The sequence below is a fragment of the Mustelus asterias genome, chromosome 7, assembly GCF_964213995.1.
Source record: "Mustelus asterias chromosome 7, sMusAst1.hap1.1, whole genome shotgun sequence".
NCBI classification, from domain to species: domain Eukaryota; kingdom Metazoa; phylum Chordata; class Chondrichthyes; order Carcharhiniformes; family Triakidae; genus Mustelus; species Mustelus asterias.
This window is the reverse complement of record NC_135807.1, coordinates 43,269,748-43,284,859: the sequence shown is the minus strand read 5'-3', so window position 1 is coordinate 43,284,859 and position 15,112 is coordinate 43,269,748. Positions and strand designations below refer to the sequence as shown.

Below are 15,112 nucleotides of genomic sequence, written 5' to 3'. Positions count from 1 at the left end.
ATGAACTTGTCAAAGTTGCTTATTCCCAAGGTGAATTAGGGTTTAATGTGTCAGGGTACAATTTAACTGACCATGCTATTTAGCTTCTGCTAAAAGTGCAGCAGGCATGATTTTGCACCTGTTCACTAATATTGGTCATCATACTGTCGAACAAAATAGCCAAGACAGTCTTGAGATAGAAAGTGAGGCATAAGCTAGGATGGTAAACAAGTTGGTACCAGGTGTTTTGTCGGACATATCTAATTTCTGGGTTGTGGTCCACAAAAGCTTTGGTATGTCATAATGCTTTCCACAGACTCTGCCACTTGTTTCCCAGTGGCCGTGGCAGCCCAGTGATGGCCGGCAGCAGGGTCTTCTGGTCCTGTCGTTGTCAATGGGGTTTCCACAATCCCCTGTCGTGAACTGCTGAAAAATTCCAGCCAGTGTGAGAGAGAGCTTATCTATAAAGAGTTGAAGCTTTCTTTAATCTGTAGAGTCCGTCTGAAAGGATCAATTAAGATTGCATTTCTCCTTAGGGTGGTGGTGGTTGGGGGGTGGGTGGGGTTAATTACATTTATTTCTCCATATATCTATTGTTTAAAGACACTGTTTATGTCTGTAGTTGGTCGAACACAATAAAGATATTATATGGCACCAACGCCTGGTTTGTCAAACTCCCATTATATTTGAAGAAATAACCAAAACAGCCTGGATGACATCTATTTGACTGAGGCGCAGCTTGGCTTTAAATTAACACCGTACACTTGCAGAAAAGATCATGGACTGTTATTTGTAGTGTAAATGCTGAACTAGGACACAAGTTAATTTTATCTCCCATGTACTGCATCAACTAACTCACCGTACAATATGGATTGAAACTGAGAATTTAATTCAGTGCGATGGTTTTGAGAACTCTGTTTAACCTTTGAGATGGACCATAAACTTCTTTCCAGCCAAATTTCAGATTTTCTACTTCTCTTTTTTGTTGATTTACTAACTTCAATTTTGTTTTGTTCTTTTCCTGTTGTTATTGTAGATTGTCCATCACTCAATAATACATTTGAAACTAGTCAAATACTAAGTATTATTTCACCCTCTTCCTTAGACTGTCATGGAAAGAGTTTGCTTAATATATGAAACCTGGGAGAGGAATATTAAGTGCTAAGTGGCTTGGAGGTTCTGGGATCTGGGAGAACAGGAGGGAGGGGGAAGGGGAATGCAGGATCTAAGATTACTGAGAATAACAGATGGGAACAGTGGTAGTGTTTGGCAGTAGTGGTGGGAGGGTTGGAGTGTGGTAGCATTGGTTTGTTGGTGATAGGATGTGTAAGCATTTGAGAAAGAGCTTTTTATAAATCTGGAAGTGCTGAGAAAGAGGTCGAGGAGCACCAATAGTACTGCGTAAGGGGTGTCAGGGTAATGGAAGTTAGACAGCGTGGCTTCAGAGCAACAGACAGGGTTTCAGGCCATTGGGGAAAAGAGTACCTACAATATTGACACCAGATAGAAAAAATGCAGGACCAATCAATGAACTGATCAGAAATCTCCTACATAAGGCTTTAAGACGAGCACCAAGATTTGGGAATTGCGCTGACATCTTTGCATTCTGTGATCGAATGTATTTTCCAGGGAATGAGCATTTAGCTCCTTAGACATGCAGCATTTTCCTAACTGGTGCTTCCTTTTTTTTTTAAAAGAAAGGAATTTAAGATATCCTTCGTTGTCAAACATAATTATTAACCAAGATTTATTTTTGCCCCAAATAGTCAAAGTCTGGCTGAAATATATTTCAGAAACATAACAAGAATAGATATTTAACCTATAAGGCAACCTTGGAAGTGTACATAAATGTGTCTGAGTTCTAAAAATGTCTCAGTTCATTTTCCAAATCCCTTGCTTTTCAGTACCAAAAAATGTCATAGAACCTGCTCAAGGCCCTTATGAACATTAACCACCTGAATACGTACAAGAATATTTTGGAGTAGGTTGAGCTTTATTCATTCAAATGCTATCCACCTGTCACTTTCATGGCAGAATAGCCAAGTCATGCCAATACTTGCCAATGCACATACATCAAGTTATAAGCACAAACCTACAACTGACCACTCCGTGATACACACAGACATATTTAAAAAAATTACTGCACCTTGAAGTTTGGGATTGGTGTCATCAGCCTTGCAGAGTCTCAGTAATCCAGCAGAATGCTGTTCCAGCATTTGTCCATCATGAGTAGACTGTATTGTTAGCAAAATAAGCATGCAGGCATAATTGCATGCAACAGATTTTCTGGACTTTGTGTCCCTGGAATTTAAAAATTAAGTGCATCATATTACATAACAAATAAAACATGCATAATTTGCAATCACTCTTATTAACGTTAACAAATTTTACATCCACACCATTAAGAAAACTGCACTTTGATCTGTGGAGACAGCAGTACTCTGCCACCACTGAGTTAGAGACATTGTATGAGGATGCTGTTTGTGAATGGTTGCAGAGAGTCCATGAAGAATAATAGAGACAGAAAGTTATGGTAAGAGTCATATGGATATTACTTTTGACTCTAACTACGCTATGGGTATCTACAAGGGTCTCAAGCAAGAAGTGCGAAGAAAGATGAGCGTTTTCTAGGACCAGAACCAAGGGAGATGTTGAAAATTGGATTGTGGTTTGAGTGAACCGAACGATTGAGAGTTGGTTTATTGGAGGAAGGATAATAGCAACCTTCAGGCAGATAGGCATAGCACTAGGGAAAGGGACAAAGTTACTAAGCAGAGTAATATGCAGTATATCTGACAATCTTAGGCCAGAAAATGGAATGAGTAGCACTTTCAAGCTTTTACTGTTAAATGGATCACAAAAGTCTATAGTCCACACTCTGTTGATTTGTTTTATATACATGTGGGACAGTGCAAAATAACATGCACCCCATTTCCCAAGAAAATAGTACCAGATAAAACACATGATGCAATTGCAAAACTTTTAACAGTATTTTATGCATTAAAAGGAGTATCAAATTTTAAACATGGATCTGCAAAAAACTACAACGTTTTCAAAAATAGTTTTAAAATTGTTTCAATTGCACCTTTGACAAAAACTGGCATTTTTGTTTGCAAAATATGCAAACATATTGATTTCTATGAGGTCAACATTAGTGTTTTACACACATAAACAGAGATTTTCTCTGTAGAAATAGCAACACTACAAATGAAAACAAAATGACAGGGAAACTATTCAGTGTATATATATATTATAATGAACACAATTTTTTGTATCAAAAGAAATTGAAGCAGGTCAACAACGAAGAAGAACACTTCCAAACAAAACATGCAAGGCATCCCAGTCACAGAGCAGTTCATTGCATTCATTTGTGCTATATAAGCTGATGTAATGATCCATTAAAATAAGATACGTTACCCCAAGAGCTCTTTGGAATAGTATTCCACAAGGGTAATGAGACTAGAAAGATTTTTGTCCAGCTGAAGCACATGGGACACAGCATTTCGTCCGATTGGATTGAATGTAATCAGATAGAGGCTATGAAGAGTTCCTAATACGTCTGCACGGTCTGTTTCCTCAACTGCTAAACCTCGATTTAAGTAGTCAAAAAGTTCAGAAACATACTGCAATGCCTGTAATGAATATAACAGCCATATAGACAATGTATCATCATTGCTACTATCAGACTGGATACCCTCCTCTTGGTCTTGATCAGAAGTCTGAGACAAAGCTCTTATCAGCAGATTTGTCGCTTCATACTCTGCACTGAGGAATAAAAGACCAGTTTGTATCTGAATGAGGAACTTAATCAGGTCTTTAATAGATTGTAACAGATTAGGATGACCGTTGGTTGCAGGAATAGACAGAAGTAGGGTGAGTGATTCCAGAAAATGGCAGCTGTTAAGATACCTGCAGGGAAAGAATAAATAGACAAGTTATTCCAATTTCATACATTTTGATATGGATTTTGGCTTCCCGGCATCTATAGTCTATGGTAAATCAATTATATAGACGATGAGCACAGTGATCTGAACAATATGTTCACCAATTGACCGTTAAGCTATAACTTTAACATATTGATCATATTTGTTGTACACAGATGAAAATTTGATAAATTTAGGCATTCAATCAAGTTTGAATGAACAAAATTATTTGGTTTCAAACACTGAAAGTGAATTATTTTTACATTTTGCCAATACTTCATTCAATGCATGCAATTAACTAGCTAAGTTTATAACTGTTTACTGTATGATGTGCATGGTTAGATTTTGTTTTAACAATAATTATAAAGCAATATGGCAGCAGTTACCCTCCTGTCACTGAGGACAGAGTGGATAGGTTTGTACGGAGAGGCGCTAGTGCTGAGAGTCCAAAAAGTAGAAGATTAAAAATGGAATAGGATGCTCACAAAATGAAATTCAGGAATATAGGAAACAGAATAATAAGAAGGGTCTTTTTCCGGCTGGAGGCCTATGACTAGTGGTGTTCCGCAGGGCTCTGTATTGGGACCTCTGCTGTTGGTGATTTATATAAACGATCTGGAAGTAGGTGTAACTGGGGTGATCAGTAAGTTTGCGGACGACACAAAATTGGCAGGACTTGCAGATAGTGAGGAGCATTGTCAGAGGCTACAGATGGATATAGATAGGCTGGAAATTTGGGCAAAGAAATGGCAAATGGAGTTCAATCCTGATAAATGTGAAGTGATGCATTTTGGTCGAACTAATGTAGGGAGGAGCTATACGATAAATGGCAGAACCATAAAGGGTGTAGATACGCAGAGGGACCTGGGTGTGCAAGTCCACAGATCCTTGAAGGTGACGTCACAGGTGGAGAAAGTAGTGAAGAAGGCATATGGCATGCTTGCCTTTATAGGACGGGGCATAGAGTATAAAAGTTGGGGTCTGATGTTGCAGACGTATAGAACGTTGGTTCGGCCGCATTTGGAATACTGCGTCCAGTTCTGGTCGCCACACTACCAGGAGGACGTGGAGGCTTTGGAGAGAGTACAGAGGAGATTTACCAGGATGTTGCCTGGTATGGAGGGGCTTAGTTATGAGGAGAGATTGGGTAAACTGGGGTTGTTCTCCCTGGAAAGACGGAGGATGAGGGGAGACTTAATAGAGGTGTATAAAATTATGAAAGGCATAGATAGGGTGAACGGTGGGAAGCTTTTCCCCAGGTCGGTGGTGACATTCACGAGGGGTCATAGGTTCAAGGTGAAGGGGGGGGGGGAAGGTTTAACACAGATATCAGAAGGACATATTTTACACAGAGGGTGTTGGGGGCCTGGAATGCGCTGCCAAGCAAGGTGGTGGAGGCGGACACACTGGGAACGTTTAAGACTTATCTAGATAGCCACATGAATGGAATGGGAATGGAGGGATACAAAAGAATGGTCTAGTTTGGACCAGGGAGCGGCACGGGCTTGGAGGGCCGAAGGGCCTGTTCCTGTGCTGTATTGTTCTTTGAGGCCAAGTTATATTTTCTAGCTTATTACATATCTCTGGCATGATGTGATGGGAGCAGAATTGCTAGGGTAAAGTCAGTGGTTACAAGTCATGTTAAATGGTGCTGGTTTTATCAGTAAAATGGAACTGTTTTTTGGGAAAACTGGTTGGTACAGAAGAAATAGGCTGTTTTGCTAAGTGAAGAACAGGAAAACTAGTCAATAACAGAGGATGGAATTAAAGCTTGTTTAAACTAGTGTGTGTTAAGGAGGATGGGGGAGTCTCCTAGTTCACGGGGTGACTGGGGCACCAAGCGCTCTGAAGCTGGCTTCTTCGGCATACCTAGGCTCCACCCATTCCCACCAACGCAAAGCTCCCAGTTGCCATAAAAACTGAGTGTGCCAGAAGATTGCAGTGTTGAACTTGCCCAAAACAGTGATGTGGAACACTCCTGTTTTCACACTTTTATGATGATGATGATTAGAACTTGGGGGGAAAATTCCACCCAATATTTCATAGAATCATCACTGAATCCCTAGAGTGTAGGAGGTCATTCAGTCCATTGAGTCTGCACTCCCACACATTCACCATGACTAATCCATCTAATCTACTCATCTTGGGACACTAAGGGACAATTTAGCATAGCCAATCCATCTAATCTGCACATCTTTGGACTGTGGGAAGACCTGGAGGAAACCCACACAGACACGGGGAGAAGCCACATAGTCAGGAATGACCCTGGTAATTATAGGCCGGTTAGTCTTATTTCGGTGGTCGGTAAGTTAATGGAAAAGGTCCTGAGGGATAGGATTTATGACCATTTGGAAAGATACAGCTTAATCCCGGATAGTCAACACGGATTCGTGAAGGGTAAGTCTTGCCTCACAAATTTGATTGAATTCTTTGAGGAGGTAACTAAGTGTGTAGATGAAGGTAGAGTAGTTGATGTTGTATACATGGATTTTAGTAAGGCGTTTGATAAGGTTCCCCATGGTCGGCTCATGAAGAAAGTAAGGAGGTGTGGGATAGAGGGAAATTTGGCCGATTGGATAAGTAACTGGCTATCTCATAGAAGTGATGTGGAGATGCCGGCGTTGGACTGGGGTAAACACAGTAAGAAGTTTAACAACACCAGGTTAAAGTCCGACAGTTTTATTTGGTAGCAAAAGCCACACAAGCTTTCGGAGCTCCAAGCCCCTTCTTCAGGTGAGTGGGAATTGTGTTCACAAACAGGGCATATAAAGACACAGACTCAATTTACATGAATAATGGTTGGAATGCGAATACTTACAGCTAATCAAGTCTTTAAGATACAAACAACGCAAGTGGAGAGAGCATCAAGACAGGCTAAAAAGATGTGTATTGTCTCCAGACAGGACAGCTAGTGAAACTCTGCAGGTCCAGGCAGGCTGTGGGGATTACAAATACTGTGACATGAACCCAATATCCCAGTTGAGGATGGCCTCAAAGCTTCGAAAGCTTCTGTGGCTTTTGCTACCAAATAAAACTGTCGGACTTTAACCTGGTGTTGTTAAACTTCTTACTGTGTTTACCCCAGTCCAACGCCGGCATCTCCACATCACTTCTATGAGATAGCCAGTTCCTTATCCAATCGGCCAAATTTCCCTCTATCCCCCCTATTTGTAATGCCTGGACCTGCAGAGTTTCACTAGCTGTCCTGTCTGGAGACAGTACACATCTTTTTAGCCTGTCTTGATGCTCTCTCCACTCACGTTGTTTGTATCTTAAAGACTTGATTAGCTGTAAGTATTCACATTCCAACCATTATTCATGTAAATTGAGTCTGTGTCTTTATATGCCCTGTTTGTGAACAGAATTCCCACTCACCTGAAGAAGGGGCTTGGAGCTCCGAAAGCTTGTGTGGCTTTCGCTACCAGATAAACCTGTTGGACTTTAACCTGGTGTTGTTAAACTTCTTACTGTATCTCATAGAAGACAGAGGGTGGTGGTGGATGGAAAATGTTCAGACTGGAGACCAGTTACCAGCGGTGTATCACAGGGATCAGTGCTGGGTCCTCTGCTATTTGTGATTTTTATCAACGACTTGGAGGAGGGGGCTGAAGGGTGGGTCAGTAAATTTGCTGATGACACCAAAATTGGTGGAGTAGTGGATGAGGTGGGGGGCTGTTAGAGGCTGCAAAGAGACATTGATAGGATGCAGAGCTGGGCAGAAAAATGGAGTTTAACCCTGATAAGTGCAAGGTGATTCATTTTGGTAGGACAAATTTGAATGCGGATTACAGGGTCATTTTGGTAGGACAAATTTGAATGCGGATTACAGGGTCAACGGCAGGGTTCTGAGGAATGTGGAGGAACAGAGAGATCTTGGGGTTCATATCCACAGATCTCTGAAGGTTGTCACTCAAGTGGATAGAGCCGTGAAGACGGCCTATAGTGTGTTAGCGTTTATTAACAGGAGGTTTGAGTTTAAGAGCCGTGGGGCTATGCTGCAACAGTACAGGACCTTGGTGAGACCACATTTGGAATAGTGTGTGCAGTTCTGGTCACCTCACTATAAGAAGGATGTGGAAGCATTGGAAAGAGTGCAAAGGAGATTTACCAGGATGCTGCCTGGTTTGGAGGGTCGGTCTTTTGAGGAAAGGTTGAGGGAACTAGGGCTTTTCTCTTTAGAGTGGAGGAGGATGAGAGACGACTTAATGGAGCTTTATAAGATGATGAGGGGGATAGATAGAGTGGATGTTCAGAGACTATTTCCTCGGGTGGATGTAGCTGTTACTTGGGGGCATAACTATAAGGTTCATGGTGGGAGATATAGGAGGGATGTCCGAGGTAGGTTCTTTACTCAGAGTGGTTGGGGTGTGGAATAGACTGCCTGCTTTGATAGTGGAATCAGACACTTTAGGAACTTTCAAGCGGTTATTGGATAGGCACATGGAGCACACCAGAATGATAGGGAGTGGGATAGCTTGATCTTGGTTTCGGACAAAGCTCGGCACAACATCGTGGGCCGAAGGGCCTGTTCTGTGCTGTACTGTTCTATGTTCTATGTAGTCACCTAAGGCTAGAATTGAACTCAAATCTCTGGTGCTGTGAAGCAGCAGTGCTAAGCATTGCGCTGCCCTGGATTATATAAGGAGTGAGAAGGGTATATAGAGACAATACTGTGGTAATAGAATTATTTCAATCAATTCAATATGAGCAAAGAATATCCTAATCCACATCAGGCAACAGAATCAGAAATTGTAATTATGACACCAACTGCTTCCAAACCCACGGCATTCAGAATCCCACTGGGGTGAAAATGCATCTAGATCTGATTCTTAAAGCCCCCTTAAACCATTGTCAATGGTTGTAAAGACCCATTTCTCATTAGGGGAGGAAAAGCTTACTGGGTCTGGCCTACCTGTGACTCCAGACCCACAGCAATAGCCTAGCCAGAGATGCCCTCACCCCACGAATGAACTAAATATACGCATAAGAGACCGGAATCAGAAAAGTGGATTGTGGAGCTGACGGAAATTAGAGATAGGAAAGGCCAAAGCCATAGAGGAACTTGAAAGCAAGGGTGATAATTTTACAAATAAGGCATTGCCTGACTTGGGTAGGTCAGAAAGGACAGGGTGATAGGGGCCTGGCCTGACAAGAGCAGAGTTTTGGATAATCTCAAGTTTACTGAGGGTAGAATGGGGAAGGACAACCAGGAATGCATTGGAATATCCAGGTATCAAAGGCAGGAATGAGAGTGCAGCAGCAGATGGGTTGGGACAGGAGTGATGGCGCAGATGGTACAAATAGTCTGGTCCGGCCTCAGACATTTGTCAGAGAAATGGAGTCAGCAGCTCGGGAGAGTACGGAGCAGGTACTGCTCTTCCCAATGAAATGAAATTTCTGTTCATCTAGGACCATAAGTTAAATTGTTGAAACTCTTATAAAACCAAATTTGCATCCAAGCAATGACAGCAGCTTAATAACCAAAACACCAGTAACTGAGCCTGGAGGTCAATTTAATGGCCTTCTTTATGGCCATTTCTGTGTACCAAACTTTTTAATTAGTTAGAAGCGCCTAACCTAAAGCAAGTAAAGCCTATGCCATGGTGTTTGGCAAAAATCCCTATCTATACTCATATAACATGGATATAAAATCAAATAGAAATTTGATTTACCATTTGTTGCCCAATCACAAAAGAATAAAATAATATCGTAATGCACTAACAATGGAACTTGGTCCAATACTCTAGAATCAGAAGCTGTGCAATAATGCAATTGATCACTTTGCTATAATTAAACATAACTCCTGACAAAATATGTTTCCCACAAATCTAAAATAATTGGCAAAAGAGCAATAAAATATTTGTACAGTATATACAAGATGCCTCAAAGTGCTTCTCACCCAGCTATTATAAAGCACCTTCTTCAAAAGAGCCCCCCAAACCACAATCTCCACCATCTAGGACAAGGTCAGCAGGTACGTCGGAACTTTACCACTTGCAAGTTCTTCTTTAAAGCACACACTATCCCAACTTAACATATCATTGTTCTTTCATTCTCAATGGATCAAAGATCTGGAACACCCAACCGAACAACACTGTGGGAGTTCCTGCACCACATGGACCGCAACAATTCCATGTGACAGCTCATTTCTCAAGTGCATTTGGGCATGGTCAATAAATGCTGGCCCAGCCAACACCACTGACATCCCATTAGTTAATGAATAGAATACATGTGTACCCAGAGCCAGGAAGCATATTTTAATAGATAAATAATCTAAATAAAGAGAAAAAAACTTACCTTAACAAAGCAGGTGCAGGATCTTCCCTTTCTGGGGGGCCTGTGATGCGAGCTGCTGTTGGAAATGATTTAACAGGCGGCTGTATCATTGAATAGGGTGCAGCCTCCAACAAATGTAGAAGTTCATCGAGAATGCTTACAAGTTTCTCCACTTCCACTTCACTTATATTAGAAGCTTCTAATAAATGGTCCAAATCCGAAGGAGTCTCAGGGTCTACTTGTTCGTTATCTTTACTTCCTTTCTCCCGTCCAGTATTAACATCCTGGTCTGCTTCATTGATATTTGAGGGGACAGGAGTACTCTCTGCAAGGTGGGAAGCCAACCTTTCCAAATCTGATAAAATCTCATAAAAATGGCATTTTTGTACTATAGCACTGCCTGCCGTCACAACTCTTACAGTTTGGTCAGTCAGTATAAGTTCCACTAATCTTTGATACCCACTTTTTTCTTGCTCCTCTGTCTTATTGTTCAAGAATTTTTCCATTCCCTCTGTGACACTAACAACACTATCCAAAGCTTTGAGTGTGTTTAGTTTTAATGATGATGACATATGTTCTGCAAACAACAAAACAAAGAGTTTATCAATAATACCTGCCTCTGTCAGGGCTGAAACCCCTTCAGACCCGCATTCAGCCAAAGATGAGACAAGTTTTGTCCCAGCTTTTAGCTGTCTGACATTCAGTGCTATAGGTTGTGTTACAGCTGTGTGAAGACTTAAAGCATCCATGGTCCAGTCTATCAGTTGTTTCAGATGCTCCTGATTACTTTCAAATAACTGAACATAACTCAGACCCTTAACCAGTAAACTTGGTACCTCTTCCAAAGCCATGACCCATTTGGCACCTCTGTCATCTTTGTACAGTTCAAGTAGTTCCTTTAACTTAACTGCAGCATCTATATTCGATGTACCTACTTTTTCTAGGTCAAGTTCTTTTAATCTAGCTACTTCATTCTCATATTTAGTCCTATAGGGAGGATTAAAGTATAAAAGAGGTCCTATCTCTCTGTCAAAAGGGTCATACGCCATGGTAGGCACGGATGCCAGGTCTTCAGCAGTATACTCAATGTCGAAGCTTAATTTATAATTTTCACGTTCCAAGTCTGCAATTCCATCTTCATCACTGGATATTTGTTCATAGCCATCATCTTCTACAAAATAAAAACAACAACAATTATACCTCTTGGTTGGACTTCAAGAAAATAGGACAAAGATGTGCATCGGGACATAATAATGAACTAGCAAACCAGAGGTTTGCACCAATAACCCATAAAACATGAGTTCAAATCCCACTATGACAGTTGAGACTTTCAAATTCAGTTAAAGATAAACAAATCTTCAAAACTGGTATCACTAAAAGTGACCATGAAGCTCTCAGATAAAACCAAGTTGATTCACTGAGGTCCTTTGGAAGGAAATCTGCCGTCCCTTATTCAGACTGACTATATATGTACTAAAGTAAAAAAAAACAATTATTTTCATATACCGTAATGTATTTTTTAGGAAAAAACATCAGTCAAAGGGAACCACATCTTCAGACTACCTCAAGGCATATTTTGACACAGTCGGGAATCATAACCCATTGTGATTTACTCGAGATGGATGTGGGTGGAAAATGATTGTTTATAAATTCATTCAGAATTCATAGGAAGCTGCCTGGCACAAACTGTACTGCAACTTCCTGTTCCTTTACTTTTATATTTAGATTTCATCTCCCCTTGACTATAATTGCCAGCTTTTCTCATTTCTCTTTTCTTCCCTCAAATTCACCTCAATATACATGATGTTAACTTTAGTTCTCAAAGTTGTAGCTAGATTTTTCTTTTGTATTTCGTGTTATGTAACTCATTCTACAATCAATTTATATAGTTTTTGATTAAACTTTAAAACAATTATGCGTAATTAGTGTTCTATTTAGTCACTTTTTAAATCCTTCCCAGTCTGACCAAACATTAATTTGCACAATTTTGTACTTTTCACAGACAACAGTGCACATACCATCAACTTCTTCTCCTGGCTCCTCTTCTGCCTCATCTTCTTCTTCTTCAATGCTTTCCACAGTGTTTCCATCTTCCTCTTCCTCTTCTACTTCTGCATCTTCCTCCTCATCTTCTTCCTCCTCCTCCGGAGGCTCTTCTTCTTCCTCACCATCAGTAAACTGTGCTTCCTGGTGAGTGGAAGAACGATCTGGAGAAATGGGCTCAAAATAATCCTCTCTGCGTTCGCTTTCATCCACTTTATCCACACCCACTGAAAGAATAAACCATTGAATTTAGCCATTAGTGGGGTACCTATCTTTGTCTTAATTTCAAAACAGTCTATTTCACCAATACTATAATGTTTGTTGCATACCTTCCTAGAATTAACGCAAAAATTATTCCCATGGTACAAAAGAGATCCTTTTGTAAAAATGTATTTAGCTATTGCTATAGTTACGCATGAATATTATGATGCCCATTTACAGTACTTATTTTTTGCTACCTAAACAGGTACAGCAAGTATTTAAGAAAGCTAATAGAATGCTATCATTTATTGCAAGAGAAATTAAATACAAAGTAGGGAGGTTATGCTTCAGTCGTACAGGGCACTAGTAAGACCACATGTGGAGTACTGTGTACAGTATTGGTCACCGTATTTAAGGAAGGATGCAAATGCATTGAAGGCAGTTCATATAGACTTATCAGGTTAATACCTAGAATGGGCAAGTTATCTTGTGAGGAAAGGTTGGACGAGCTAGGCTTATATCCCCTGGAGTTTGAGGAGTAAGTGGTGACTTGATTGAAACGTACAAGTTCCTGAGGGCTCTTGAGAGGGTGGATGTGGAGATGATGATTTGTCTTGTGGGTGAATCTAGAACTAGATTCTCTAGAATCAGCAAATCTCTAGATCAGCAAACTAGAACTAGAATTAGATTTAACTCCATTTAAGACGGAGATGAGGCAAAATCTTTTCACTCAGAGGGTCATTGGTCTTTGGAACACTTCCTGAAAGGTGGTGGAATCCAAGGAGGCGATTCTCCCATCCCGCCACGCTGAGTTATTAATGTGATGGACCAGAAGAATCGCGTGGCCGCCGATTCGTGGGATTCGAGCATGCGTTCCCGCCGCGCGCGCATCTCCCAGCACCGGATATCCGACGCCATCTGAACCGCGCTGGAAACCTGCGGGAACACCAGGTAAGTGATTTAAATCTACTTTTAATGTAATTTAAATCTAATTAGCGGGCCTGGGACGGAATTCTCTGGGCCCACTAGCATCTCCCACCCCATCAGGAGTATTTCACTCCAGCGGGGTTCAGGCTAGCTCCCCAATTTCAGGGAGCTAGTGGGGCGACCCTGCTCGAATGAAGGGGGCAGGGGGGCAATCAGGACCCCGCAGGGGATCAGACGGCGGGAGGTAGTGTCCCCAGGGCATGGGCACCCTAGCAGTGCCAGCTTGGGCCCCCTAGCACTACCCAAGGGGGCAAAGTGCCCATGCCTATGGGACATTTTGGCACTGCCCATCAGGCATGGGACAGTGCCATGGAGGCGGGGCCTGGGGATGGCCTGCTGGGGGTAGGGCACAGGAATTGTAGCAGGAGGAACACAGACGATTCAAAAGTCCGTTGATGTCGGGTGGGATTTTCCGGTCTTTTGGTGAGCGCGGCCGGAAAATCCCACTGTAGAAGTCCAATATAGATTCAGTGAACAAAAAAAAATCAAAACATAGTCTAAGATACTCCCCCGATTCTGATCATCTCTCCTGGCTCGGTCTACTGGCATTTCACTTGTTCAGTTACAAGAAACTTACTCAACACGAATGGAAGGATTTTTGGACAATTAGCATTTTAAATAGGGTCATATCTAAAATGACAAATGTAACACAAGCATTACATTCAACATCTCTTCACACATTTGCAGCAGGTAGTGGGATTTTCAGTCAAAAGCAAAGGAAGGGAAGTTCACTTTTAGATGTTTTACGGTTTCCTCAGGCTGTAACACTATTTGAAGTCCCTCAGGGCAACCCCATCCTATCTGATACCCATAGCTTGGAAGTTCAGCTGTTGAAACCCAATAATCCATTTCACACATGCTTTTATGCTTCTTTTTACACCAGTTTATCCTGTTTTGGGTTCTTTGGATCTGGACGCTCACACAGGGCTATTTTCCAGCCGTTACTTAATTTGAACATCATTCCAAATCAGAGAACCAGGTTTCATCAAGGTCACAGTCACAAAATTACTTTTTTCCCTTACTCTTTGGGGTCTGAAGAGGGTGAGATCTGGAATATGGTTCCAAATGTAGAACTGAATTTTAAAGCATTGAATCTATTTGGCCTATTGAATCATTGACAGCTCTCTTGAAGAGCTGGATAAAAGCAAATTACCGCGGATGCTGGAATCTGAAACCAAGAGAAAATGCTGGAAAATCTCAGCAGGTCTGGCAGCATCTGTGAGGGGAGATAAGAGCTGACATTTCGAGTCCAGATGACCCTTTTTTCAAAGCTGCTCTTAATCCCCCTATCCTTCCTTTCCTTTTAAAAATGATTCTCAATTCTGCATTCACCATTTCTGGTAGAGCATCCCATCTGTGAAAGAAAAAGTTCCTAACCAACTCTCTGTCATTCTTTAATCTTAGCTATGATCTTAAGTACAAGTCCTCTTTAACCTAGTGGAAATACCCTTTCCCTATTTGCACTGTTTAACACAGCCTTCCCGTATCTTATCAAAGTGATTATTTTTCATGTGAGATTCTGAATAATGAGTATTAACAGGGTCCTGCTGCAGGATGCCGGGCAACTGAATCTGATCCTGTCTTCTTCTACTTGTTCACTTCCTATCTTCATACTTGTTTTTTCCCTTTGGGGAACAATGGGGATGTGTTCAGAAAGATGAGCTGGCTGATCTTCAACATGTTTCACTGTGTCACAAACATTC

The 15,112-nt window shown here is 41.4% G+C and overlaps 1 protein-coding gene across 2 annotated transcripts in view; it reads right to left on the bottom strand.

Moving 5' to 3' along the window:
- The window catches only part of virma (vir like m6A methyltransferase associated), a 110,256-nt gene that overhangs the window by 56,751 nt on the left and 38,393 nt on the right, over nucleotides 1–15,112 (bottom strand). For both annotated transcript variants that reach the window (XM_078215973.1, XM_078215974.1), the window contains exons 7-10: nucleotides 12,197–12,448; nucleotides 10,200–11,349; nucleotides 3,397–3,888; nucleotides 2,126–2,280 (exon numbers count right to left, since the gene is read on the bottom strand). In XM_078215973.1, the coding sequence (XP_078072099.1) occupies nucleotides 2,126–2,280; nucleotides 3,397–3,888; nucleotides 10,200–11,349; nucleotides 12,197–12,448 (2,049 nt within the window). The remainder of the gene's footprint in view (nucleotides 1–2,125; nucleotides 2,281–3,396; nucleotides 3,889–10,199; nucleotides 11,350–12,196; nucleotides 12,449–15,112) is intronic.